This window comes from Doryrhamphus excisus, chromosome 5 (genome assembly GCF_030265055.1).
Source record: "Doryrhamphus excisus isolate RoL2022-K1 chromosome 5, RoL_Dexc_1.0, whole genome shotgun sequence".
NCBI classification, from domain to species: Eukaryota; Metazoa; Chordata; class Actinopteri; order Syngnathiformes; family Syngnathidae; genus Doryrhamphus; species Doryrhamphus excisus.
This window is the reverse complement of record NC_080470.1, coordinates 21,259,821-21,286,265: the sequence shown is the minus strand read 5'-3', so window position 1 is coordinate 21,286,265 and position 26,445 is coordinate 21,259,821. Positions and strand designations below refer to the sequence as shown.

The 26,445-nt window shown below is 45.4% G+C and overlaps 4 protein-coding genes across 7 annotated transcripts in view; 3 read left to right on the top strand and 1 right to left on the bottom strand.

The window, feature by feature from the left end:
* The first annotated feature begins 69 nt into the window (after positions 1–69).
* On the top strand, positions 70–3,500 carry fam32a (family with sequence similarity 32 member A). Its single transcript, XM_058074344.1, has 4 exons — positions 70–234; positions 1,007–1,151; positions 2,569–2,622; positions 3,256–3,500. The coding sequence occupies exons 1-4, from the start codon at positions 161–163 to the stop codon at positions 3,322–3,324; spliced, it is 342 nt and encodes a 113-aa protein (XP_057930327.1). The 5' UTR covers positions 70–160; the 3' UTR covers positions 3,325–3,500.
* On the bottom strand, positions 3,407–5,168 carry fh (fumarate hydratase). The gene has a single exon (XM_058074334.1). It carries the CDS (start codon positions 5,120–5,122, stop codon positions 3,623–3,625), a length of 1,500 nt encoding a protein of 499 aa, XP_057930317.1. The 5' UTR covers positions 5,123–5,168; the 3' UTR covers positions 3,407–3,622.
* A 695-nt stretch (positions 5,169–5,863) lies between these two features.
* hdgfl2 (HDGF like 2) lies at positions 5,864–19,941 on the top strand. Of its 2 annotated transcripts, none has more exons than XM_058074333.1 (16): positions 5,864–6,120; positions 6,512–6,588; positions 7,304–7,445; positions 7,516–7,713; positions 8,350–8,469; positions 8,550–8,621; positions 10,265–10,451; positions 10,750–10,843; positions 11,345–11,636; positions 11,705–11,814; positions 11,878–11,945; positions 13,276–13,346; positions 13,436–13,537; positions 16,170–16,323; positions 16,397–16,496; positions 19,456–19,941. In XM_058074333.1, exons 1-16 carry the CDS (start codon positions 6,049–6,051, stop codon positions 19,538–19,540), a joined length of 1,944 nt encoding a protein of 647 aa, XP_057930316.1. In that variant the 5' UTR covers positions 5,864–6,048; the 3' UTR covers positions 19,541–19,941. The 2 variants fall into 2 exon arrangements, with proteins under 2 accessions (XP_057930316.1, XP_057930315.1); XM_058074332.1 differs by having other exon boundaries at positions 10,262–10,451.
* Positions 19,942–21,784: 1,843 nt separating this feature from the next.
* Positions 21,785–26,445, top strand: part of ap3d1 (adaptor related protein complex 3 subunit delta 1) — a 39,051-nt gene continuing 34,390 nt past the window's right edge. The window contains exon 1 of one of the 3 annotated variants that reach the window (XM_058074329.1): positions 21,785–22,277. In XM_058074329.1, coding sequence (XP_057930312.1) covers positions 22,182–22,277 — 96 coding nt within the window. In that variant the 5' untranslated portion in view covers positions 21,785–22,181. The remainder of the gene's footprint in view (positions 22,278–26,445) is intronic. The other 2 variants (XM_058074331.1, XM_058074330.1) reach the window with 2 other exon arrangements.

Here is a 26,445-nt window from a genome sequence, read left to right as displayed (position 1 = left end):
AATGGGAACTGAAACTTCTCCCTGAAATATCTAAAATAATTCACGATGAAGCATGACTCAAAATGATATTGGTGATTGCTTCCACTAGGTGGCGCGCGCACTCTTTACATTCCTCCTTCAAAACCCGAAGAAGAGACAATTTTCAGCTTTTCTTGAAAACATGTCCGAGTACGACACTGTTCAGAAAAGTGCCCTCAAAATTAAGGGTGTGGGAAGTATTTCTTCTGGCAAAAAGTGAGTAAGATGCAAAGATTTGTTGTTTAACTACGGTTAAATACGTGCCTGTTGTCGTTGCGTTTCAATTAGCCCGTATGCACTCGAGTTAGCTTACATGCTAGCACAACACTAAGCGAATCTGTCTTTCTTGGTCTTTATGTGGACTCATCGCTCTTGAAAACACGTCTTTTTACAATAAAACACGACCCTTCGGCACTGTAGTCTTCCGAACGTAAGCCAAACTGCTACAAACATTTTATAAAATTAGGTTGTGGTGGCAAGTTTCAGGCGCAGTATGGTTTGTCGTGTTTCTGTACTTTTCTTTGCACAAAATCCTACAAAGTCAGTCACCAGTGCGTGCGTCTGATAACACCACTGTCTATTTTTAAACTAGGTCAATTGAAGATACTATATCTTACATCTAAAATGTACTAATACCAATGGACATACGTTATAATGCGTGATCCAGTCAGCTGTGGTATGGGCATATGAGTATTGTAGCTAATGGCTGCCCAAGCGTTGAGTGACGTCATCGTACAATTTGCATACATGTCACGGATGCTGTAACCTCGTAGAAGAGACAAAAAAAGCTATAAACACCTTGATTACATTTAGAGCTACAAATAAACTTGATCGAGTGAGTCCCAATGAGGCCCGAGTGTAAGTACGTGTGTAAGTAGCATTCATGAATATTGAAGTATAGCATATTAACATTTACACATAGGAGCCTAAGTTGTGTTCACTGTACATTTTCAGGCTATACAGTATATAAATACGTGTTGTTGTCCAGGAAGAAGAAGAAGGACAAGGAGAGCAAGCGTCGCTTGGAGCAGGTGGTGACCAATGAAAACGAGGAGGAGGTGAAAGCCACTAAGACGTACATGGACAAAAGGACGCCTGCTCAGATCGCTTTTGACAAGATGCAAGAAAAGAGGGTAAGTATGCCAAATATCATATGAGCACACAATATATGCTTTTGCATCTTATCTTAGTATGGCTTTCTACAGATGTACCTTACTGTCTCTTTAAGAGAACTTGGGAGAACTTACTTGACAGCTTCTATTCTGTTATGAGGGGCGTGGGTTAACCAAAGTGATCAATAGCGAACACACCACAGTGACCTTTGCTCCGTAGCTGGGAGATTACACACTGGGCTTCCCGCTTCTACGTACATACACAGTCCTGGTTCCTTCTTTTTTTGCATGTTTGTCCCACTTCAATGTTTCAGCTCATCACACAAATGTAAATATTAGGCTAAGACAACACAACTCGACACTTGATGAACTTTGAACCTTTTATGATGAAGGGAGGAAACGGGGCGGAGCTCCAATGTCCCTGTGTGGAAAAGTGATTAGCCTAAAGCTAATAAGTAGCTGGGCCACCCTTAGCAGCAACAAGTGCAACCAAGCCTTTGTGATAACTTGCAATGAGTCTCTTCCAGCTGTGGAGGAATTGTTGTCATTCAGCCACATTGGAGGCTTTTCCAGCATCAAGGCCTTTTGAAGGTCATGCCACAGCATCTCAATAGGATTCAGCTCAGGACTTGGACTAGGCCGCTCCAAAGTCTTCATTTGGTTTGGTGGACTTGCTGCTGTGTTTTGGATCATTGTCCTGCTACATAACCCAAGTTGCTTTCAGCTTGAGCTCACCCACAGATGGCCGCACATTCTCCTTCAGCACAATTCATGCTTCCATTGAAGCAAGTTAGCAAGTCTTCCGGGTCCTGAAGCAGCAGACCATCACACTACCACCACAATGTTTGACTCTTCTTTTTCTCTCATGCCAGATGGAATGGGACACACACCTTCCAAAAGGTTCAACCACAGAGTATTTTCCCAAAGGTCTTGGGGATCATCAAGATGTTTTCTGGCCAAATGGAGATCAGTCAGTGTAAATGTTCTTTTTGTTCAGCAGTGCTTTTGGTCTTGGAACTCTGCCATGCAGGTCGTTTTTGCCCAGTGTCTTTCTTATGGCGGAGTCATGAACACTGACCATAACATTTTGTTTGGCCGGCCCGCTCCTGGGAAGGTTCATCACTGTTCCATGTTTTGGCCATTAGTGGATAATAGCTCTCACTGTGGTTGGCTGGAGTCCCAAAGCTTTAGAATGGCTTTATAAAATTTAGAAAGTGATAGATCTCAATTCATTTCAGCTGCGTCTTAACATGGGGACCTGAATCACTTTTTCACACGGGGACATTACGTTTGTTTGATGATCTGAGACATCCATGTGTGGCAAATTCAAAAAAAAAAAAGAAATGAGGAAGGAGGCAAAGACTTTTCCACAGCACTCTATACCAGTAGTACACCATTCTAATCATCCCTCACGCTTATTCCTGTTCTTTCTTGACAGCAAATGGAAAGAATACTGAACAAAGCATCCAAGACACACAAGCACAGAGTGGAGGTATGTCGTGACACAAAACAGGTCGATGATCCACAGTTTGCCTTGTTTCAGAGAGCACATGTCAGTGTTAAGGTGGTAACCATACACGTACCAAACATTTGTTCTGTTGTTTATGTTGTGGCATAGTTGTTTAGATATTTGGGCTACATTTGTGTCAAATTAAAATATATATTTTCATGAAAAGCTGCTTTTTAGTTGGGAACTGATATTTGGCTGAAACCTCCCCATGTCCTAACGCTGATTACTAAAGAATTCCAAAAGGTAGAAAGAAACCTTTTTGTGATGAAAGATGAATCTAATCTTTGGTTTGGTCGGGTCTATGTCTCCACCGCCCTGGAAGAAAGATCAGTCCAAAATGGCAGCCACTGGACGGGGTATCTTTTGAGAATTGTCTGGTTTTGAACGAGTTCAGCTGTTCGGATGAGAATGTCAACGCCAAGGGAGGAGGCAGCTTGGGAGGGGGGACAAAATAAATGTCTCATGACCTGATAGGGCCGGTGTCAATAATAGGGACCAGAAACGCCCTGGTGTTTGTGTCCAAAAGTAGTCCTCCTGGATCTACTGTATTGTCTTGGAGCATGCTGTGAAGAAACAGTGCCTGCATAGACTAACCTGTCCGTTCTTATTCTGCAGGACTTTAATCGCCACCTGGACAACTTGACCGAGCATTATGATATTCCCAAAGTCAGCTGGACCAAATGATTCTCCGTATGTTTTGTCTTGGAAGGTTATGTTGTGCTTGTTTAATGTATTCACTTTTTGATATGAAAGAATGAGGAAGACATGATGGTGTTGCTTTTTTAATGGACAAACCACAGTCCTATTTGGAAACAATGATGGCACATGATGGCAAACCCAATAAACTGCGTTTGTGTCACTGCTTCATGACCACTTCTGGATTTTTTATTAGCGGGCAGACAGTCTAGAACCGCGCGGTCATTGGTTCCATTCCCCAAAGTCATGATAGTTCCACACCCGTATGTGACGTCACAGGAAGAGTTCACTTTGGTCCAAGCATGTCGCTGGGCTTCACCCACTGGTCAAACTGCTCCTCCGTGAGGTATCCCAGCTCCACGGCCGTCGCTTTCAGCGTGGAGCCTTTCTTGTGTGCCGTCTTGGCGATGGTGGCCGCTTTGTCGTAGCCGATGTGCGGGTTGAGGGCGGTGACTAGCATCAGCGACTCGTTCATCAGCTTGTCGATCCTCTCAGTGTTGGCCTGGATGCCCACCACGCAGTTGTTGGTGAAGGACACGCAGGCGTCGCCCAGCAGCCTTGCCGAGTTCAGCACGTTCTTCACCATCATGGGCTTGAAGACGTTGAGCTCGAAGTGGCCGTTGCTGCCACCGATGGTCACCGCCACATGATTCCCCATGACCTGGGCGGCCACCATAGTCATGGCCTCACACTGGGTGGGATTCACCTTCCCCGGCATGATGCTGCTCCCGGGCTCATTCTCGGGTAAGATGAGCTCTCCCAGCCCGGAGCGCGGCCCCGAGCCCAGGAAGCGGATGTCGTTGGCGATCTTCATCATGCTGACGGCTGTTGTGTTCAAGGCTCCGCTCAGCTCCACTAAGGCGTCGTGGGCCGCCAGGGCTTCGAACTTATTGGTGGCCGTGATGAACGGCAGCCCGGTGAGGGAGGAGACGGTGGAGGCGATCTTTTCCGCAAATCCGATGCGGGTGTTGAGTCCTGTCCCGACAGCGGTGCCTCCGGCTGCCAGCTCATACACCCTGGGCATGGCGGCTTCCACTCGCAGGATACCGTACTTCACCTGCTGCACGTATCCACCAAACTCCTGTCCTAACGATAGCGGCACCGCATCCTGAGTGTGCGTGCGGCCAATCTTGATGATATCTTTGAACTCCTGCGCCTTTGCAGCCAAGGCATCATGCAGGGTCTGCAGGCCAGGCAGCAGAACTTGATGGACCTCCGTGGCTGCAGCAATGTGCATAGCAGTAGGGAAGGTGTCATTTGAACTTTGGCTCTTATTGACGTGGTCATTCGGGTGGACTGGATCTTTAGAACCCAGTCTCCCTCCCAGAATCTCAATAGCTCTGTTACTGATCACCTCGTTGACGTTCATGTTGGTTTGGGTACCAGAGCCGGTCTGCCACACCACCAGAGGGAAATGGTCGTCCAGTTTGCCGGATGAAACTTCATCCGCTGCCTGGCAAATGGCGTCTGCTATCTTCGGGTCGAGTCCATAATCTTTGTTCACCACAGCTGCCGCTTTCTTCAGGATACCAAAAGCCCTGATGACCTGGAGGGGCATTCGCTCAGTTGGTCCCCCTATCTTGAAGTTCATGGTGGATCTGACAGTCTGCGCGCCGTAGTACTTGTCAGAGGGGACCTTGAGCTCGCCAAACGTGTCCCGTTCGACTCGAAAATTTGAGCTGGCCATCCTGGACGGGTTTATTACAAGTTTACAATTGACGCCAACTTGCAGCACAGTCCGGAGACTGTGGTTTAACCGCTGGACGTGTGCGAAAGAGGGGAACATGGCTGCTCTTTAGAGGTGAATCCGTAGGACGTAAAAGCTGCCTTTCACTTTGGGAGCTGTGATTGGGCGAATGTGACGCTGAGCCCCCAACAACCAATTGGAAGAGAGAGAGAGAAGCGTAGGCGGAATTTTCTGAATTGGTGACCAATCAGTGGAGGACCATGGAAAGAGTTATAAAATGGCAAGCGTCTATTTCCGTTTTATCACTGAAACTAAGACTGGTCTGTTTATATATGGTAATCACTTGCTTTGAAGCATTTAAAGAACACTTGAAAAAATCAATCCGTTTTTGTTTATATTTACAAGGAATACATAGAATTGTGTTTGTACGCCAATCTTAATTTTTTTAATTTTGAAGCGAGAGAACAACCTCTCACCGAAAGTCCATTGTGTCATTACTATACGTACTGTGGGACAGAAAGTCTGGACAAAATTATAAATACTGTCGACGGGAAGCTCGTAGAAATACTAAGAGCTTGTAGTTATACATTTACATAAAAACAAGGGAAATGCAGAAAAATATCTATTCACGCCACCCAGGACTGTACATCTGTCGTTATGGAAGGTATTCGTGGTTGTTCGATTTTATGTCTTACCATTAAAAGACACACAATTTTTGCAAAATTATTTTTAAATGCAATGTGATTTATTATTACTTTCATACTGCTACACTCCAAATCAGAAGTGTTTTTATTTTGAAGTATGTCTACAAGCTCTCACCGGAAGTGAGTCGCGTGGTTTCAGTCCATTCACCCTGCTTGTATCTTCTCGCGGTATCGTTAGCATAGTACACGATTAGCTTCCTTAGCTAGCTCCGTCGTTTTCAGGTTTCGTGTCGACCTGACGACTACAGCCAGGGAGCGACACGCAAAAGGCTGCATACATATTTATATTTTTGATTCCAAGCTGCTGACGGGACCAGGACCATGCCGCACAACTTCCAGCCGGGAGACCTGGTCTTCGCTAAAATGAAGGGGTACCCCCATTGGCCAGCCAGGGTAAGTTAGCTAGCAGCAGCAGAGGCGAAGGCATCCTTCCTTGCAACCGTCCTAACACGGACGCATAGAACACACTCTGACATTGTATATATCTTCACGTGGCGTTGATCTTATTTGCTTATTTTCTAAGTATGCAATTTAGTAAAAAAAAAAATGAACATTTGCATGCCACAATGTCGGCCTGCGTACACCATCAGCCAAGCTAACGTTCATTTTAAAGTGACGTGCGACATATTTGCACAACAACCTTGTTGGAAATTCTTCACCAGCATATGCCGGAATGATGTAAAGATTGAACAAGCATCCTCCTGCCCAGTAGTGCAGCAGCTATGTGTGCTATTGTCTTTCTTTTGAAATGGAAAACATGCAGAGTTGTCTTGTTTATTCCTAGATTGAAGACGTGGCTGACGGAGCAGTGAAACCCCCACCTAATAAAATTCCAATTTTCTTCTTTGGGACTCATGAAACGTAAGCATTAAGCGACTGTTTGATGCCACAACATGGGTGGGGGGCGGGGGGCACCTGCTGAATGTTTTACATGATTCTTCTGCAATAATTTTTGTACGGTTATGTGGTATACAATTCATGGAAAAACAGACAAGATTCATTCATTCATTTTCTACCGCTTTTCCTAATGAGGGTTGTGGGGGTGCTGGAACCTATCCCAGCTGTCTTCGGGTGGGGGCGGGGTACACCCTGGACTGGTGGCCAGCCAATCACAGGGCACATATAGACAAACAACCATTCACACTCACATTCATACCTATGGACAATTTGGAGTCGCCGATAAACTAGCATGTTTTTGGAATATGGGAGGAAACCCACGCATGCACGGGGAGAACATGCAAACTCCACACAGAGATGCCCGATGGTGGAATTGAACCCTGCTCTCCTAGCTGTGAGGTTGCCCCACAAGATCGATTATTGAAGATAATTTGTACCACAATTATCACAATTTTTGTTTACCTCGATTGACCGAGTTGAAAGAGAAAATAGTAGGTTTCTACTTCTGGGAAAGAAGTTTTTAAGGGAGCTGGGGCTGCAATCTGACCGTGATGGAGGGAGGTGGGACATGAGGTCATCTACTAATTTGCTTAATTGTCCATAACGCACGTGCATTTGACCAGTAGATTGTGCAATGTCCCCAAAGGTCCGACATGAAAGCCACTGTTTTGTTCCACAGTGCATTTCTGGCAGCCAAGGATCTTTTTGCCTATGAAAAGTACAGCGAGCGCTATGGGAAGCCCAACAAACGGAAAGGCTTCAATGAAGGCTTGTGGGAGATTCAGAACAATCCACACGCCTCCTACAGTGCTCCACCTGTGGTAAGCTTCTCTCTTTGGGAGAGACGTGGCCCCTCAATGACGTTTGGTTGACTTGGTTCTTCCTTCTCAGCCCGCCAGCTCATCTGACAGCGAAGACAACAAGGCCGGTGGTGGAAGCGATGATGACGAGGAGGAGGACGAAGAAGCCCCAGTGCCCAGGAGGGCAGACTCTGCAAGCGAAGTGGACTCTGATTCTGCCAGTGAAGACAGAGGAAGGGGGGGAGGAGGAGGAGGAGGAGGAGTGAAGCGGAGGCCGCAGCCTACGAAGGTAAATTGTTTAGCTTTGTTTATCTTCCAATTAGCATCACAACCCCGCCTCTGTTGCTGGCTAACATGCTAACTGTTCGGATACTTGTACCATGTGTAAGTGACGTGAAGAAAAGCTCTGACATGCTTGGGGAAAAAGTTGTTTGGCGCCATCTTCTGGTTTGCAAGTGTAAATCCGCAGACCCCGTCTTGGTCAGACCGTGCAGTGCCCCACAGGACTGCAATCTATCTGTGGCTTTGGTGGATTGTGTGAAATAGTAGGTGGTTGGAGATATCCTCCAAACAGCCAGCGACTTATGTAGAACAGCTCCCTCTGTGCAAAAGCCCAAGTCTTTCCTCACATTGGGCCGCTGCCATCCGCTATGCTACGCTTTATCCAGCAACCTCTGACGTCTTTATCTTTTAAAAGTGCTGAAAGAAAACTCCAATGCTTTATTTCCTATTATCAATGCAAACCATAATTGCCATTTAAACCACGTTACATCCATATATGTCATCCGAGCACAGACCGGGTATCCACATGGATCCTTCCTGCTCCATCTTCTTCTTCATGAATGTCTGTTCAATCTGTCTGTCAATACAGTACGTACGGTACGTGGCATGACCTCACATTCAGTGCGTCCGTGTTATCTCTCAGCGGCCGCCTCCCCCGAAAAAGACCCGCCGCTCGTCCAGCGACAGAGACGAGGAGAGCGGATCCCAGTCGGAGTCGGAAGCCACTCCCTCAGAGTCGGACTCTGGCAAGAACAGCGACCAGGTGATTTCAGCGTGAGCTGGCAGGATGGTGGCGGTGTTGGGACGCGGGCAGCAAATGTAGCGTGTGTTTTTCTGATGCAGGATTTCACTCCCGAGAAGAAAACAGCAGCCGGCCGAGCTGGAAAGAAAGCAGCAGGCAGAGGAAAGAAAAAGGTAAACAAGAACCAAAACCAACTTTTTTCAATTTATCTTCATCTTGGGGACGTGATTGTCAGTTTACTCAGGTATTGCTTAGCATGATGGCCGACACCTTTCCCATGGCCACACTAACTGGCCAGTGAGGCTCGATCGCCATCACACCGTGGCATGAATGACGTAATGATGATTTTTAGATAACTATCAATAACTATCACAATAATGATATTGCAAATGATATTCTGTGTTTGTAAGCCACTAAATGTCCCAGACAGGGACAGTCTCAATCGTGTGCGCATGGCTTACAGCAGTGGTTACAGCATGTGGAGAAGAGTCACTCCCACAAGTTTACCCAGCATGCCTTGCGGCTTGTCAATGTGGGTATATTCTTGAAGAGCGAGGTTACCCAGCATTTCTAGCGGCTGTGAATGTGGGTCTAATTTTGCACCACAATGTTACCCAGCATGCCTTGCAGATTGTACTGTAGATGTAAAGTTTTGTCCCCAAGGTTACCCAGCATCCAGCATGCCTTGCAGCTTGTCAATGTGGGTATAGTCTTGAACAGCGAGGTTACCCAGCATGTCTTGCGGCTGTGAATATGGGTCTAATTCTGCACCACAAGGTTACCCAGCATGCTTTGCAGATTGTACTGTAGATGTTTAGTTTTGTCCCCAAAGTTACCCAGCATCCAGCATGCCTTGCAGCTTGTCAATGTGGGTATAGTCTTGCACAGTGAGGTTACCCAGCATGCCTAGCGATTGTGAATGTGGGTATAATTTAACACTACAGGGTTACCCAGCATGCCTTGTGGGTAGTAGATGTGGGTGTTGTCTTGCACCGTGAGGTTACCCTGCATGCCTTGCGGGTTGTAGTTGTGGATGTGGTTTTGCAAGGTGAGGTTACCCAGCATGTCTTGTGGGTTGTAGATGTTGGTATAATTTTTAATTGTGATGTTAGCCAGCATGCCTTGCGGCTTGTCAATGTGGATGTAGTCTTGCACAGTGAGGTTACCCAGCATGCCTAGCGGCTGTGAATGTGGGTCTAATTTTGCACCACAAGGTTACCCTGCATGCCTTGCAGATTGTACTGTAGATGTAGAGTTTTGTCCCCAAGGTTACCCAGCATGCCTTGCAGCTTGTCAATGTGGGTATCGTCTTGCACAGGGAGGTTACCCAGCATGCCTTGTGGGTAGTACATGTAGGTGTGGTTTTGCACCGTGAGGTTACCCAGCATGTCTTGCGGTTTGTAGATGTGGGTATAATTTTGCACCGTGAGGTTACCCTTCATGTCCTGTGGGTTGTAGATGTGAGTGTGGTTTTGCATGGTGAGGTTACCCAGCATGTCTTGCGGGTTGTAGATGTGGATGTAGTCTTGCACAAGAAGGTTACCCAGCATGCCTAGCGGCTGTGAATGTGGATATAATTTAGCACTGCAAGGTCACCCAGCATGCCTTGTGCGTTGTAGATGTGAGTATAATTTTGCACCGGAAACTTCCCCAGCATGCTTTGCAGTTTGTAGATCTGAGTATAATTTTGCACTGTAAAGTTACCCAGCATGCCTTGCGGGTTGAAGATGGGGTGTGGTTTTGCAGGGTGAAGTTACCTAGCTACCTAGTTACCTAGGTATTTCAGTAAATGTATTGTTTTTGCGTTTTGGAGCAGAAAGATTCATCCGACTCAGATTCAGACTCAGGATCTGCATCAGAGAAAAAAGCGGCAGACAGCGACTCGGAGGATGAGAAGCCTCGGCCGGCCGTGTCTGGTTCTGAGTCTCAGTCTGGCTCCAAGTCTGAATCAGAATCCGACCCGCCTCCCCGGAAGGCGCCGCAGGCACGCAAAAAAGCGCCAGGCAAGTTTGACAGATTCCTGTCACCATCTTTTTTTCTTTTGTCAGTCATGTGTTTAAAAACAGAACACCCCGTTGAAGATGACACCCCATCAGCCATCCACAGGGATCGTATTGCCTTCTTTTGGTTGGGTCCATGTTGTTATTTGCTGTGGGAGGATCCACAATAAGCCATAAGCCACCATTGCTATAATGATCATCAATGTTTGGGGATAATTGATTCAATTTATGATGGTGACTGTAAACGTATGAGGATGCATGCTAGCATGTCTTGATTGCTTTGTATATTTGCCTTCCACAGAGAAACCTGCACCCAAACCCCGCTCACGGAAACCCAAAGCCGCGCCTCCCAAACGAGCAGCGGCAGCATCATCGTCATCGTCAGACAGCGACAGGTCAGCCTGTCCCCCGCTTCCCACCCCTTAAAATAACACCATGCCAAAGGGCTGTCCGGTCATTATATGAGGGATCATGATGTCATAGCAATGGCCGCCATAGCTAATCATTGAAAAAAGAGGCCAAATTACTTGGGCGAACAAATCAGGCGCCTGTCCAGCTAGCTCTCTTATAAACAAACATTCTCTTTAAGAGGGAGGACATTGTACCAGGTGTGCCGCCATGAGAGGAAATACGCAAAAAAGTGCTAGAGGTGTCACAGCGGCTGCTCGGAGTGTGTGCCCCAATACGGTGCACCTTGCTGGGGCACAGCAGGTGGCTCCTCCCCCTCTAGCCTCTGGTTCTCCTGGTAGTAGTCATTCATGATATTTGATTAGGACCCATCCATTCAATCCTCATTTCATAGCGCTAACTAGGCTAACTAAGTTAGCCGTTTGAGAAAAAGGATATATCATGCGGCGTCTCTCCCGTGCATCCATTTCTGTTGCGTGTCCTGACAGCGACAGCGAGCCGGACCGCATCAGCGAGTGGAAGAAGCGGGACGAGGAGCGCAGGAGGGAGCTGGAGGAGCGGCGGAAAAAGGAGGAGGCCGAGGAGCTGCGGCGGCTACGGGAGCGGGAGAAAGAGGAGGAGGAGAAGCGGAAAAGAGAAAAAGAGGTGAAAAAGGTGAGCGACAGTGACAGCAGCAGCTCGGATGAAGGCGTGGACCATCACCCCTTGAAGAGGTCCAAGAAACCTCCTCCCCCGCCCATCCCCGCTCCCTCCGACTCCGACTCTCCTCCGTCAGCTGAGGTGAGTGTTGATGAAAGCCACAGAGCACAGGAGAAGAGTCGTCTTTGACTTGTGTTGTTGTGCTGAAGGTGAAGAAAGCAGCCAGGAAGTCTGACAAGCAAAGTAAAAGCAGAATAAAGAAGGAGAAGGAGAGGAAGGAGAAGAAGAGCAAACCTTCTGAGGAGAGATCCAGAGCCAGGTGAGGGCGCCACAAGCTCATACGTGCTGATGCTGCACACATAGACCTGCTCTCTCTTCTTAGGTCCAAACCTGACAAACCCAGACACAAACCAGAGAGGCTTCCACACAAGAAGGTGGAGCAGAAGAAAGGTTTGTGTCTTATGCTTTTTTTCTAAAAGATTAGCATTATTAATATGATGGTCAGATTCCCAGAGCACCATGACACTGGTACCAGGGGTTGCAACACACACCAGGGGGAATGTCACAGCAGATTGCATCAGCACCTTTTAAAACTGTCCACTGCGTCGCACTCTGTGTATGCCAGCAGCCCCGCCTCCACCCACACTGCAGATCAATTCTTTTTAAGATCTGATTCTTTTTAATTCATATTCATTTTCCCATGTGGCACTATCCTTGTTCGTGTGGAGGTATAGATCTTATATGTAGCTCATCTACTGTTCCGTATATCCCACCTAGACTTGGATAAAGGTACCCACTGTCTGGGCTAAATGCCTCTTCTAATGTTCTCCTGCAAACTTCCGATGAGAAGAGGAGAGGCAGCCACCAGCAATGGCTTTGTCTCCTCAGACAATCGGCACCAAGATATCCCAAGGCACCTCATCCTTCGTTGGTGTGTGATGGTTTGTCATCGGCACCTTATGCTGTACAGAATAGAACACACGCGCCTTTGGCCCAGGCACACCTTCTCAAACTGCTGAAGATGTGGCGATTCTTTATCTTGAAATACATGCTCATCTATTCAGCCAAGAAGTGAAGAAAACAACATCCCAGCAAGTCCTCCACTAAGTATCTTACTTCTTAATCTCCGACGCAGAATCCTTTGACTAAAATACTGACTATCTTTGCACGAAATCCTTGAAATGCCACAAACAAGGAGAGCACACACCACAGCGACCTGCGTGTGACGTCGTGCCCGGCACTTCCCAGACGCTTGGCTTTCACGTGACCAGAAAATGTCACCCGTTAATGTGATCAACCACTTCAAAGATTACCGTTCAACCAAACATTGGAACCCTGCATTGTAAACATAGACAAAGAGGCCGTATTGCCGACGTCACTCCGTTCATGCCGTTGTTCTATAGTGCTGAAGGCAGTGCACGGCGTGAACCCACGCATACACTTGGCAATGCATCATTTTCATTGATCCTGTCATTGATTGATTGATGATCCTCGAAGGCCATTTTATTTCTGAAGGACAAATCTTTGACGTTTGGAGATGTTGTGACTGCCCTCCTCAATCTACCTAATACATTAAAAAATAAACATTTTTCTTATCATTTGATTGATATTGCCACCTCTTGCATCATGTAGATTCCCCCCTAAGGTGTGTGTGCACTGCTGGGCTTCCACTCATTTAGCATCCCCATCCTAACAATGGAAAACTCTTTCCTATAAGCTCCCATGGAAAGTGTCCAAGTTGGAGAGTTGCTGTGTAAAAAAGAATTGTTTGATATTTCAGAAGCGTTGCCAGAGGAGAAACTTCAAAAACTCCACACAGATATTAAGTTTGCGCTGAAAGTGGACAACCCTGTAAGTTTGAATTGATGGCAGAGAAAGATGGTGTGCAGGAATCAAAAGGAGTGGACGTGTAACCATCTTGCTGTGTTGTGTCTCTGGAGGACATCGAGCGCTGTCTCCAAGCCCTGCAGGAGCTGGAAGCCGTGCCTGTTACCAGCCACATCCTGCAGAAGAACGCTGATCTCATCGCCACACTGAAGAAGGTACGTCTCATTCAATGGCGTCTTATTCACAAAATACAGTTGACTTGTAAATTAGACAAATGCAACTTAAATCACAATAATATTTTTTGTAATATACCAACAAATTTTCTGTGATTACCACTTTGACAAAATTATTCAACCCCTTAATACTTAGTAAAACGCGTCCTTCAGACCTGACACACAGTTTCTTGCAGCGATCGACAGGAATCTTAGCCCATTCCCCATGGCCAAAGGCCTCCAGTTCACTGGCATTTTTGGGCTTTCATGCTGCATCTCCTTTCTTGAAGTCCCACCAGAGATTCTCTATCTGATTTAAGTCAGGCGATTTGCAAATGCCACTCCAGAATCTGCCAGCCATTTGTCTGCAAACAAGCTTTGGTGGATTTGGAGGTATGCTTGGGATTGTCGTCCCTTGGAAGGTCCAACGTCTCCCAAGCTTCAGTTTTGTCATTGACTGCGTGACATTTACACCCAAGATTTCCTGGTAGTGAACTGAATTCATGGTACCTTGCACACACTGAAGATTTCCTGTACCTGAAAAAGCAAAACAGCCCCACAGCATGACTGACCATGCTTCACAGTAGGCATGGTGTTCTCTTTTTTCAAAGGCATTGTTCTTCCTAGGCCCAAAGAGTTCAAATTTTGTCACGTCGCTCCATAGAACAGTATCCCACAACCTTTGTTGGTTTGTCCACGTGTTGTTTGGCATACTGGAGTCGACACCTCATATGATTTGGAGTCGGGCTGTGCCTGGTAGTTCTAGCATGGAGACCTTCATCTCGCAGTGTGCGCCTTATGGTCTGGGCTGAAACCTGGGTACCTCCCTCTGATAAGTCCTGTCATAGTTCCTCAGCTGTCACCCGAGGATTTTTCTCCACATTTGGCCTCAGGTACCGGACAGCAGTCTCTGACAGCATCCTTTTTTTGCAGCACTCAGGTCACATTTCCATTGTGCCTTGAGCTTTAAATTTGCAAAGAATGCTTCGGATTGTGTCTTTTGAGATGTTGAATTCCTTTGCTATGTTTTTATATCCATGTCCTTGCTTCTGGGAAGAAATTACCTTCTCTCTTGGCTTCTTTGACCATTCCCTGGACTTTACCATGTTGCAAAGACACCACTGACTGTCTAAAAGGAGCTGAGTAGCACAGTTGTTTTAAATCTGCTGGATTTTTCGCTTGTTATGGTTCTGTCCACATCTACAGGTGTTTTCAACACCTGACTGAAAACACATGATTGAAACCGCTGTTCTTATGAGTGGTCATCTTTCAGGGGTTGAATCGTTTTGTCAGTGAGCAAACCACTAAAAGGGCATTTGTTATAGTATTAGAACGAATATTGTTGTCATTTTAGAACTTCTTGTATGATTTTATTATAAACATGATTTAAATGTTTTTTTCCATTTCCAAAAAACCTTTCCTGCAATGGGGGTTGAATAATTTTGAACACAACTGTATATAGACAAATGTACAAAAAGAATGAAAGCTCGGAGTAGATTGGCCACTGCAGACCAAAAGGCATGACTTACTGTTTGTTTGTGGACAGACTTTTACGTGCATCCGGTCATGATGGTGGCAGGGGCCAATTAAAATGTATGGGGGGGTGCTACCTGGTCAGTTTGTCCACATAAAAACAGCAAAATATGCCAGTATGCCAATGTTAGCATGCTAACATTAACAATGTTAACACCAAGCATTATAATGTTACAGTCAAATCCATTCAGAACAGAAGTTATTTTTAACACAAACAGATAAACATAACCTCCACTCTGCGGTGTGCTTGGCGGAGGTAATAATAAGATAGTCGAGCACTGCTACAAGGTATGTGTCTCTCCTTTCTCGTGTCCCTCCATGTAAGACCACATGCAACTTTTGGGAATTGTTGTCCATAAACTGCCTGCAAGGGCGTAGAGGTGGCACCTGCTGCTCGTTGAGAATATCGACACATTTCCTGGGTTTCCATGAGGATATCATGCCATGCTGTGCTTTTCACAGGTTTTAACAACAAATGCATGAAGTAACTTTCATTGCCTTTTTCTCTGCCTTTTCTTCCACTTCTTCTCTGTCAAGTGCCAACAGGGCAGGCAGGTGATTCCGGTGCATTCATTCATTCATTCATTCATTTTCTACTGTTTATCCTCACAAGGGTTGTGGGGGCGCTGGAGCCTACCCCAGCTGTCTTCGGGCGAGAGGCGGGGTACACCCTGGACTGGTGGCCAGCCAATCACAAGGCACATATAGACAAACAACCATTCACACTCACATTCATACCTATGGACAATTTCGGGTGGCCAATTAACCTAGCATGTTTTTGGAATGTGGGAGGAAACCGGTGTACGCATGGGGAGAACATGCAAACTCCACACAGAGATGCCCGAGGGTGGAAACTGTGTGTCTGGTCACGTGAAAGCTGTGTGACTTGCGTGCTTACCACACGACGACCGTGCAGCCCATTCTGGTGCATGTTTTTCAAAATAAATGTAGTGAAAGCTAGATATTTGATTTCAAGTGATATTCTATATATGTGTACATAAAGATATCTGATTTCAAATTGGTGTAAAAGCTTGGAGGTTAGTGCAGGAAGCAGCCCCCCATCGTATTGTCTGGCCGTAACAGCGTGTGGTCTCCCATGCAGATTCGGCGCTACAAAGCCAGCTCAGCCGTCATGGAGAAGGCCAGCGAGGTGTACAACAAGCTGAAGCTTCGCTTTGTGGGCAAAGCAGAAACGACAGCCAAGGCCAGGACCGACAAGGAAGGCGAGGACAACGAGAAGGAGACGGAAAAGCCAGGTAGAGTAGCATGAAACACGTCATCTGATGCCTGAAGTGATGGCCCGTAACCCCTCCCCTCTGACCTGGATAGATTCCACCGCAGTCAACGGACAGTCGGAAGAGAAAAAAGAGCAGGAGGAAAAAGCAGTGGAAGATGACGGCAACAACCACGCTGCTTCCAGTCCAATCAGGTCAACATTTTGATATGATTATTTCTCCTTGATTCACATTTTCACCAACGTTACCAAAGACAGAATAGAACAGTCATTCGTCAGTCATTCGTTATGCTGCAATCACCAACCAACAACTGGCACCCAGTAGCAGAAAATTACACTTTTATTCTTCTTTCATGAGCGTATTTTCCAGAGTACAAGTCGCACAAGAAAAAAATGCTAATTATGGGCATGCCTGGGTACCCTGGAGGCCTTCCTAGATTTCACTGTGTTAGCACAGTGCAATGGCTTCCAGGAAATGTTTGTTTGGGTGTGAGCCAAAGCTGTCTTGCCTAAAGAGGCAAGCATCAGGCAGAAGTGGTTGGAGTTTGTGATTCCTGGCCAGCATGAGAAAAATACAGGAGTGTTTTTTGAGCATGGGCTGAGCTGGACTCTCCGCCAAACTTTTGCTGAACCCCGACACCTTTCCAACGTTACTCGGTTGTGTTGAAGTGTGAGAAGGGCAAGCTGTAAGTAACAATTTCCTAGTGTCCGAACTGTGTTTACTTGGTGTAAGTTATTGGACAAAAGGGATTCGGCAGCTTTGGTAGAATCTGGAAGTCCTCGGGAGTACTTGGGAGTGTGAAGGACATGGGGCGTACCTGCAGGAGGGCCTGGGGTGCAGTAAATTAAACAGACCGTTTGGTGGGAAGCAGGAAATCCAAGGAAATCCAGTTGGAATTTTTTCTGGAAGATCTTGAACGCTTTGTGTGTAGATGCTCTAGAGGAGTCCACAACTCGATGCAAAGGCCCCAAATGAGCATCATAGGTCCCCTTGAACAGTTATTGACATAACTATAGGCTAAACAATGTGCCAAGTCATCAATATTCGTGGCCTTGGCACCTACCTGGCCGTGGAGACCGTTGGCAGGCACACATTTGTCAACTAGTTCCAGAAGAAGAAAGAAGTCAGGCACATAAGTCTGGCATCTTGCACTTACGAGAAGTGGAATTACTCTGAGGGTTAGGGTGGGTCGGTGATGTCATCATTCTTGTATTCCCTGTATACACCCCCTCCCCCTGAAGCTGTTTCAGGTCACCCAGAATGCCATTCTCTTGTGGCTAAACTACTTTGTGGGGGGGAGCCCCTCAGCTGATGCTCACATTGTACATTTTCAGTGGCACAGGAGTGATCGGAATAGCAGATACTGGCACACAAGCTTGGAGCGCCCTCTCCTGGCTGTACATAGTGTCAAAGTGACTCCGGGGTACAAGTGGCAGGACTAGCCAAACCATGTAAAAAAAAATGTGACTTGTGGTCTGGAAGATACGGTATATGAGCTGACAGACCACCTTCCATGATAAAGTGTGGAAGTAATCCATATCTAGCAGTCAAAGGCTCCAGTACGCTTGCTCACGCACAATCCATGCACACGTACAACACAGACATGTCCTATCATCATGGCATCGTGAGGCCAAATGAGGGAATGATGATGTCATACCCATAAATCTCATAACATGAAAAATACACCATGGAAGCCTTGTTGATCCATTGGAATGCTGCTACTACTGTAGGTACATTAATACTACTTTCTACAGATATCAGGATGATAAACCACAGGAGGTCATAAAAAATTCCATTTCAGAGCTGATTTCCAATCTTTTCTTCATCAGAACCAACATCACTTCCATAGCTCAACGTATGATCATATTTGTCCAATAAAGCTACCTTTTGGTTGTAGCAGCCATTCAAACCACAAGGCTGTTGTCATCCTCGTTTCCATGACAAGCTCCAATAAGCATTAATTCAAAACACTCAAATTCAGCAAGATAAGCTGTACTGTGTAGGTGAGCAAACCAAACTCCTTTTTTCTCCTGCTGGTGACGTTAATGGCCTGTCAATGTCCCAATGACTAAACAAACATTTACTTTCTGAGGAAGACATGTTGTGTGCTAGTTGTACCAAATGCTTTACGACAAGGGTAAAACCCCATGGAGCACAAAACACCTGATCAGCCGCCAAAGCTTTCCCAGAGACCTCTGTGGTGGCACAGTGGCTTCTCAGAGTGTGTGCCCCAATACAGTGCACCTTGCTGGGCCACAGCAGGTGGCTCCTCCCCCTCTATGCTCTTCTTCTCCTGGTAGTAGTCATGTTAGAATATTTCATTAGGACTCATCCATCCAATTCTCATTTCTTCCTGTCCAAACTACACTTGGCATCTGTGCCACACTCTTACCAAATGCACTTGCCACCCTGTAGCCGTTTGGATGTCTTAAAGGGGACCTGCGATGTTCATGTGGGCCCTTTTTATATTGAGTTGTGGACTCCTATAGAGCACCTACACACCATAACTGCACACAAAGCTTTCTAGATCTTCCACAATCTGCACCTTTTCCAGCTGGATTTCCAAAACGCTTTGTTTGCGTTCATTCCACCTACGGCCCGCCTCCGGGCACGCCCACTCTGCTATGATTGGTCAGCTTATACAGCTTTGTACCCGGGCACGCCCATGTAAGGAAGCTGGTGCACTGCCAAATTCACAAAGCTCCTGATGTGAAACGTTGGCACGGTTGCCAACATCAGAATCCAACATGCTAACTACATTTATAGATCGGAAACGTGGAGAAGCATCATAGGTCTCCTTTAAGGCTGCTCTAACGCTGACATCCTTTGCCTCTTTTTCCCTCATGGCACACTTGCTCACAACATAGACACGTCATCGAGTCTTTCACCTGCCAGTTATGAATGACATGGTGTCATATTGTATTATTTTATGTCAAGATGGTTTTCATCTCTACAGTCCATACAGTACCTGATGATTGGGGAAATGAGGATGATGTTACTGCATGTGCTATAGAAGGCTTAGCTCACTGGAAAAGCACCGTAAGGCAGCCAGGCGTGTGTTCACGTGTGTTCACGTGTGTTCATGCTGGCTCGATGTGAAGATGTTAACTGTGCATGCATGTCAAAAGTGGTAACCATTGTGTAAAATCACAGGCGGAGCCTAGACAGTCCACCGCAGACAAACCAGTACGACCAAGCTAACAGCAACAACTCCGCAGAGATGCAAGCTGAAAGTTAAAAGACGGAAAGACCCCCCCGCCCCCAGCAGCTAGTATTTGCTGGATATCAGACATGATGATGATGGTGATGATGATGATGATGGACCTGTACCAGCTTTTTGGGAAGGAGGAAACGGGGGTCTGCTTTGTGCCCTCTTCTCTAACACCATCCTGCCCGTCCGTCTCGGATGCCTTTTCCCTCCATCCATCCATCCTCTCCGGTGAATACACGTGCACTTGGTTTAGGCTGAAGCATCATTGGGGGGCGGTACTGTACACACGCTACACCTTGGCGACATCACACCCACCTTTTGGCGTCCTCCACACTGCTCAAGCGCTACTCGTCTTAAGTTTTGGTCTCTTTCTGTTTTTTAATGTCAACCTGAATGATATGTAAGACAATGAAATTTGTTCAAGTCCATCTGAGGTCCACTGACTTTCTTTATATCTATATCAATGTATATACTGTGTGTGGAGATACTGTATGGATACTGTATAGATACAGCATCTATATTGTGTAGATACTGTATGCATACATTGCAAGCCACAACACAGCCATAGCAAGTTAATGCATCACGTACACAGACTACTATGACCAGACAACACGTAACTCTAAACTGGTACTTCCAAGTGCCCGCAAGGCGTGCTGGGTAGTCCAGCAGCAACAACAATGTGAAGAAAAAAACATTAGCTATCACGTGGAGTATGCTAACTCCGCCACCTCCTTTGCTTCTCTGACCATCTCCTCCACATATTTGCCGTCCAGCAAAAATGCCACAAACACGGCAAAATGTTGGAGAAAGAGCACCATGAGCTACCCAGCATGCCTTGCAATGAGACTATATGGGTGTTTTTTGGCATGGGTATTATGTGTGGATATTTGTTGGTGCAGCAGGTAGGTTACTTTGCGCGATGTTGTGTTGTTTGGATGGCCATTTTGGCGACTCAAGCGTGCCACAGCAGCCCTGCAAGCCCCGTTACCCGCTATGCTTTCCATGCTAAAGTCAACAGAAGAAGGATGTGCCGATGAAGATGGGCCTGTCGTTGTGTCATCGTGCCGCTCATGGCGTGACGAACCGTCCAAACACAGTGATGCATCCTGCAGACTAAAATGGAATTTTCAAACACCTCCTGGAAAACCTCTCTTGGAAGGTTATCCTGACCAATGATATCGTGCGTCACAGGGAAGATATCAAAATGACTCACTCCATTCATGCTGTTGTTCTATGGAACAAGCGTGCCAAGATGCTGAAAGCAATGCACAGGAGTGCACGCCCGTCATATAGAGGATCTTCGACTAGCATTTTTGCAGCAGGTTTTTAAAAGCAGCAGTGCACTCCCGTCATATAGAGGATCTCTTCTCTCAGCAATGGGTGGGATTTTTGTGACTTTGGTGCAACTTCTAACACTCTTGTGTGGACTTTAGGACTGTGCCCGAGGGACCCCTGGATGCATGGCTGCATGGTTTACATAAGGTGGGGGTCAGCAGGTTTTTGTGGAATCTGCTTCCAGGGGGATACGGAGGAGAAGGTGAGGCTGCATAGTGTACGAATGTGGGCTCGTTCTCCCAACAAGATGGAAGAGCTGATGAGGCTGCAGCAGGAGAGCAGCACTCCAGACCTTCTGCTTTGACCCGGCACCTGGAGAAGACCATGGAGAGGATCGTTTTCAGCTGGATGATCCCATCATCAAGCTCATACATAGCCCCCTGTCCCACCTGGAGACTACCCCAAGTCATGTTCTTCCACTTCTCCAGCGCTTTCAAGTTATCTCATAAACTGGAGGAGGTGGGAGTGGAGCATCAAGCATGCCACAGACCAGGCCAGACGACTACTGGAAGTGCTGGAGAGCTGCAGTTTTTGCTGTAGATCCATAAAACCAACAAAGTGCTCTTGTCACATAGAGGATCTTTGACTACCATTTGTTTGCCTTTGCAGTAGCTTCTTAAAATCAGCACAGTGCTCCTGTTGTGTAGAGGATCTTTGACGTGGATTTGTGTTTTCTGTGCATCCTGAAAAACAGTAAAGCACTTCCTGTCTTAGAGAGGATCTCTGAAAAGCGTTTTTGCAGTCAGTCCTTGAAAACAGTGCTCGTGTTGTATGGAGGATCTTTGACTGGCATTTTTTTTTCTTGTGCAACCTGAATAGCAGCAAAGATGAAGCTCCTGTCATGTTGAGGATCTTTGACTTCTGATTCCCCCTGCAGTAGAGTCTTTAAAAAAAGCAAGCTGCTCGGTTGTATAGAGGATCTCTGACTAGGGCAAACTGTAACTGTAAAGGTTTATTACAGCAATATTGTTTTGCTGCTTATGACATTCCAAGTATATTTTGCATTTAGAGTGGAAATGTGGGCGAGTGAGGATGCCAGGTGTAAACGTGTAAATGGTGTGTGTAGACCTTTAATTCCCACATGATGTGTGCTAATACCCCAGTCAGCTGACTCGGGACGCCATTTTGTCAGCCTTTTCCTCCATTGAGCGTCTGCCAGCTACCCCCGCACGCAGCACAGGACGCTCCGTCTGCGGCCTCAGCTTCAGCAGCCCCGGCTCCCTCGACAAGCTGCGGCTCCGGGGTACATGAGAGACAGTCTCGCGGGTCGGTCGACGTCCCAACTAGGAGCCTCCGAGAGGCGCTTTTGGCCGCCAACGGGAGAGGAGCAGCCATGGCATTGAAGATTGTCAAAGGGAGCATCGATCGGATGTTCGATAAAAACCTTCAGGATTTAGTACGTGGCATCAGGAACCACAAGGAAGATGAGGTAAACGAGCAGCCAGCACTCTGTAGCGATGTTAGATTGTCAAGTCCACCCCAGCGTGTAGTTTGAAGCCAAGCAAAATGACCGTAATATATCTCTGTGGGACTCGGAGGTGAATTGATTGTATGACAGGCTAATGCTAGCTGGAGCACCCGCTAGCTAAGCATTAGCATATTACACTTTAGCTCGCGGCGTTTAATTGCAACTTGTACAAAGTCATCTACAGTAACACACGATACCGTTATTATTCCTGCTGGAAATGGAAGCGAACTTTAGCTGTCGTGTTGCTATAAAGTTAGCAGCTAGCAAGAGGAAGCCGTGCATCAGATGATGACACATTAGTCTTCCAGCAGAAAGCCATCATTCAGCATCTTTCATTATGGGCATGAACCTACTTCATGGTGTGCTTCATGCTTAGTTTATCTACGGTGTTGATTCCAAATACTCCTTTTATGCACACAGGACATCCTTAGCTACTTGTATAATTCATCTTAATACTTCAGTCTTGCTGTCCAGCTTGGACTTTTTGCTCTCGCCTACATTCTCACAGCAGCGCAGTCGTGACGTCATCAAAAGCCGTCACTGTCAATAACATGCAATAAAACGCATTTCATCGTAGGATGAGCTGTTCACATGCAATAAAACCAATTTAATCGTGGGATGAGCTGTTCACATGCAATAAAACCAATTTAATCGTAGGATGAGCTCTTCACATGCAATAAAACATATTTAATCGTAGGATGTGCTTTTCACATGCAATAAATCACATTTAATTGTAAGATGAACTGTACATATGCAATAAAACCCATTTCATCGTAAGCTGAGCTGTTCACATGCAATATAACATTTAATAGTATGATGAGCTGTTCATATGACATAAAAACCTATTTAATTGTAGCATGAGCTGTTTATATGCGATAAAAGCTATTTAATCGTAGCATGAGCAGTTCATATGTGATAAAACCTATTTAATTGTAGAATGAGCTGTTCATATGTGATATAACATTTAATCGTAGGATGAGCTGTTCATATGCGATAAAACTCATTTAATCGTAGAATGAGCTGTTCATATGCGATAAAACTTATTTAATCGTAGAATGAGCTGTTCATATGCGATACGACATATTTAATCGTAGAATGAGCTGTTCATATGCAATAAAACCTATTTAATCGTAGCATGAGCTGTTCATATGCAATAAAACCTATTTAATCGTAGAATGAGCTGTTCATATGTGATATAACATTTAATCGTAGGATGAGCTGTTCATATGCGGTAAAACTTCTAAATCGTAGAATGAGCTGTTCATATGCGATATGACATATTTAATCGTAGGATGAGCTGTTCATATGCGATAAAACCTATTTAATCATAGGATGAGCTGTACGGTGGACTCCATACTCCAAACTCCTGACGCGTGTGTCGCTAGTAACTCCTGACGCGTGTGTCGCTAGTAACTCCTGACTCGTATGTCACTAGTAACTCCTGACGCGTATGTCACTAGTAACTCCTGACGCGTGCTGGTATTTCCAGGGAGGGGTTGCATTGTTGGGAAGGATGAGTGGATCACTGGAGGTTATTGTGAGTGAGGTAACCCAACCTGTGTGTGGCCAGATAAGGTGATGGTCGCCCTGCCAACAGGGAAGACTTTGCTGAAATATTAATATGCAGCCATGTTGCCGTCACATACTTTTCCTTCAAGTACATGTCACTAATGCCAGGGTGTTAGTAAGACATAAGAATTTATTTTATGTCATTTGAACAATGTGTTACAAAGCATACAAGATGTGGTGATGTGTTATGGAAGTTACAAAGGATATAAGATGTGATGTGGTATGCAAGTTACTAAGGATATAAGATGTGGTGTGGTATGTAAGTTACAAAGTATATAAGGTGTGATGTTGTATATAAGTTACAAAAGATATAAAATGAGATCATGTGGTACACAAGTTACAAAGGGTATAAAATGAGATTATGTGGTACGTAAGTTACAAAGGATATAAGCTGTGATATGGTATGTAAGTCACAAAGGATATAAGATATGATGTGGTATGTAAGTCACAAAGGATATAAAATGTGATGATGTGGTATGTAAGTTTAGAAAGGATATAAGATGTGGTGGTGATGTATGTAAGTTACAAAGGATATAAGATGTGGTATGTAAGTTAGAAAGGCTGTAAGATGTAATGATGTTGTAAGCTACAAAGGATATAAGATGTGGTGATGTGGTATGTAAGTTACAAAGGATATAACATGTGGTGTGGTATGAAAGTTACAAAGGATATAAGATGTGATGTTGTATATAAGTTACAAAAGATATAAGATGAGATTATGTGGTACGTAAATTACAAAGGATATAAAATGAAATTATGTTGTAAGTTAGAAAGGATATAAGATGTGGTGATGTTGTATGTAAGTTACAAAGGATATAAGATGTGGTGATGTATGTAAGTTACAAAGGATATAAGATGTGGTATGTAAGTTACAAAGGATATAGGATGTGGTATGTAAGTTACAAAGGCTATAAGATGTGATGATGTGGTATGTAAGTTCCAAAGGATATAAGATGTGGTATGTAAGTTACAAATGATATAAGATGTGGTGATGTGGTATGTAAGTTACAAAGGATATAAGATGTGATGATGTATGTAAGTTACAAAGGATATGAGATGTGATGATGTATGTAAGTTACAAAGGATATAAGACGTGATGATGTTGTATGTAAGTTACAAAGGATATAAGACGTGATGATGTTGTATGTAAGTTACAAAGGATATAAGACGTGATGATGATGTATGTAATTCACAAAGGATATAAGACGTGATGATGATGTATGTAATTCACAAAGGATATAAGACGTGATGATGTTGTATGTAATTCACAAAGGATAAAAGACGTGGTGATGTTGTATGTAAGTTAGAAAGGATATAAGATGTGGTGATGTATGTAAGTTAGAAAGGATATAAGATGTGATGATGTATGCAAGTTACAAAGGATATAAGATGTGGCGATGTTGTGTATATAAGTTACTAAGTATATAAGATGTGGTGGTGATGTATGTAAGTTACAAAGCATACATGTCCCCATGTTTGCCTTGCTTTTCCTTTTCTGCTCTTTCGTCGCTTTCTCTTGCCTCTTCAATCTTCTGGCGCCATCCACGTCCTTTTCCGTCCTCTGCCTGGGTGACGTCAGCGTTTCCTAGATAACTTTTTGGTCATTGAGGTACCGGAATTATAATCGGGAAGTGTTGCACCTTTATGTCTCATCTTGCTGTTTTTTGAGGAACATGGCAGAAAAGCCAAAGAAAAAGTTCTATGAGAGATTTGCTGCCTGAATGCTACAAGTTGGACTGTAATATCAAGACTGTTGGTCCATTATACCTCCTTGCTGTCAAGCAAGCCATCTTTGCTTGGACTATTGTCCATTCTAGTTGCAGAATGTGATGTGGAAATCTGCTGATAATGTCTTGAATTCCTCTGCTTGTGTCACCCAGTCTCTGAGCTACACACACACACACACACACCATGTCACTGAAGTGTCTCATGACTGCACACACATGACCAGCACCGTCTATGCAGCTTGAAGTGTTTGTTGTGGTTGCTCCTCAGCCTTCTTCCTGTGCAATAGTGGATGGAATGTGGAGTGTTGGACATCGCTTCTACTTTCCATGGTCACGCGCCGGGGAACATTGTAGTGTCCTAAACGGCCAAGGACATCATGTGCAGGGGTGCCTCGGTTAATGTCTGCCCCGGTTAGCATGTTTTTCAGTTAACATCCAAAGTTCTCATGATTGACTTCACTTGTGGGTCGGGGGCCCATGAGCTTACCCAACAAATGTTGTGTTCCAATAATTAGTGCTAAAGGTATTCAAATCAATACAACAACAAGGGTGCCCAAATGTATGCACCGGCCTACTTTAGTTGACACAATGATTGCAGACTTTCTGTAAATCCTATAAAGTTCATCTATCCCTGTGTTGGTCTGCTATATGATATATTTACCTGGAATGGCTGATCCCAACAACCAGTCATTTAGAAGGGAACATTACCAGGGGTGCCCAAACGCTTTCATACCATACCATACCATTCGTACAGACAGTACACAAAGTGTATGCTAATCACACGTCAAGCAGAAGGGGGGAAGGGGCGGGGCAACTGCACAGAACATAAACTA

What these genes read in the sequence shown, in the direction of transcription:
- fam32a (XM_058074344.1), top strand. Translation starts at nt 161, where the DNA reads ATGTCCGAGTACGACACTGTTCAGAAAAGTGCCCTCAAAATTAAGGGT. An exon ending in AGTATTTCTTCTGGCAAAAA is followed by an intron (nt 235 to 1,006) that starts GTGAGTAAGATG and finishes GTTGTTGTCCAG; the next exon opens with GAAGAAGAAGAAGGACAAGG. An exon ending in ACAAGATGCAAGAAAAGAGG is followed by an intron (nt 1,152 to 2,568) that starts GTAAGTATGCCA and finishes CTTTCTTGACAG; the next exon opens with CAAATGGAAAGAATACTGAA.
- fh (XM_058074334.1), bottom strand. Translation starts at nt 5,122, where the DNA reads ATGTTCCCCTCTTTCGCACACGTCCAGCGGTTAAACCACAGTCTCCGG.
- hdgfl2 (XM_058074332.1), top strand. Translation starts at nt 6,049, where the DNA reads ATGCCGCACAACTTCCAGCCGGGAGACCTGGTCTTCGCTAAAATGAAG. An exon ending in CCTACAGTGCTCCACCTGTG is followed by an intron (nt 7,446 to 7,515) that starts GTAAGCTTCTCT and finishes CTTCCTTCTCAG; the next exon opens with CCCGCCAGCTCATCTGACAG. An exon ending in CAGGCAGAGGAAAGAAAAAG is followed by an intron (nt 8,622 to 10,261) that starts GTAAACAAGAAC and finishes TGCGTTTTGGAG; the next exon opens with CAGAAAGATTCATCCGACTC.